The 1326-nt window shown below is 48.3% G+C and overlaps 1 protein-coding gene across 2 annotated transcripts in view; it reads left to right on the top strand.

Moving 5' to 3' along the window:
* LOC139390599 (rho guanine nucleotide exchange factor 9) overlaps positions 1-1326 on the top strand; it is a 47519-nt gene that overhangs the window by 8218 nt on the left and 37975 nt on the right. For both annotated transcript variants that reach the window (XM_071137823.1, XM_071137824.1), the window contains exon 2: positions 1059-1238. In XM_071137823.1, coding sequence (XP_070993924.1) covers positions 1059-1238 — 180 coding nt within the window. The remainder of the gene's footprint in view (positions 1-1058; positions 1239-1326) is intronic.

The following is a 1326-nucleotide window of genomic DNA, read 5'->3' on the forward strand; positions in this document are numbered from 1 at the left end:
TAGTTAGCGCACACACGGTAACAGAGAAAGAGTCTGACAGAAAATCTGAGCAATCCTTGATATTTATATTACATCAATGCTGCTCTAATGTTCCTGTCATTTTATAATCAGTCAGTTACAGAGCCTGTGCTGACGCTGGTGGGGTTACCTGCCTACTCTACTGTGTCTTGGTTGTTGTTGTGTTATCGAAGATGAGATGCTAATGACTTTAGCTCTGAGTGCTGTTACTAACATGCATTACTATGTGTGGGTCTGAAGCACAAGGGACTCACTCAAATACGATTGGGGGGGGGGGGGGGGGTGCACGGAATTAGGACTAAACTGACTGAATACCCCACACTTTCTTACGATAGTGATTTTTAGAGATTCATGCCTCAGCATGTTCTCTTTTCTGGTGAGCAGTGCCTCCCTACGGTGGCTGACATGACATTGTTGCTAATGGTGTTTGACTAGGCTGTAAGCTTCTGATAATGACCTACTAGCCTGGATCACAGAGGTTCATTCAATTTAGTCTCATTGCAGTTCAATAAAAATAGCTTGATGATATTGTGTGTGTGTTTGTGTCAGTGAAATTGAGAATAATCACTTAATCTCTCTCTCTCTCACTCACTCTGTCCTCCCCCATTTTCTCTCTCTCTCTCTCCACCCAAACTCTCTCTCTCTATCTTACTCTCTCTCTCTCTCTCTCCCTCTCTCTCTGTCCTCCCCCTTTTCTCTCTCTCTCCACCCAAACTCTCTCTCTCACTCTCTCTGTCCTCCCCCTTTTCTCTCTCTCTCCACCCAAACTCTCTCTCTCACTCACTCTGTCCTCCCCCTTTTCTCTCTCTCCACCCAAACTCTCTCTCTCTCTCTCTCTCTCTCTCTCTCTCTCTCTCTCTCACTCACTCTGTCCTCACCCCTTTCCTCTCTCCACCCAAACTCTCTTCCTCTCTCTTTCCTCTCTGCTCTCCATTTCTCTATCCCCACTCTCCCCCCTATCTCTCTCACTCTCTCTCTCCCCCCACTCTCTCTCTCTCTCCCTCCCTCCCTTCCTTCCCTTGTTCCTTGTCTGTCTCCAGTTGATAAGTGGAGGATCTATCGTCAGCGCTGAGGCAGTATGGGACCATGTGACCATGGCCGACCGAGAGTTGGCGTTTAAGGCCGGTGATGTCATCAAGGTGCTGGACGCGTCCAATAAGGACTGGTGGTGGGGTCAGATCGACGAGGAGGAGGGCTGGTTCCCCGCCAGCTTCGTACGGGTGAGTTAGTGATACCACACGTCAACCCGGTCTTCTGACTACCCCGATTCACAGTTTACACATGTAGGATCTTCATTTGATCCAGTTT

Source organism: Oncorhynchus clarkii, chromosome 31 (genome assembly GCF_045791955.1).
Source record: "Oncorhynchus clarkii lewisi isolate Uvic-CL-2024 chromosome 31, UVic_Ocla_1.0, whole genome shotgun sequence".
In the NCBI taxonomy this organism is placed as follows: Eukaryota; Metazoa; Chordata; class Actinopteri; order Salmoniformes; family Salmonidae; genus Oncorhynchus; species Oncorhynchus clarkii.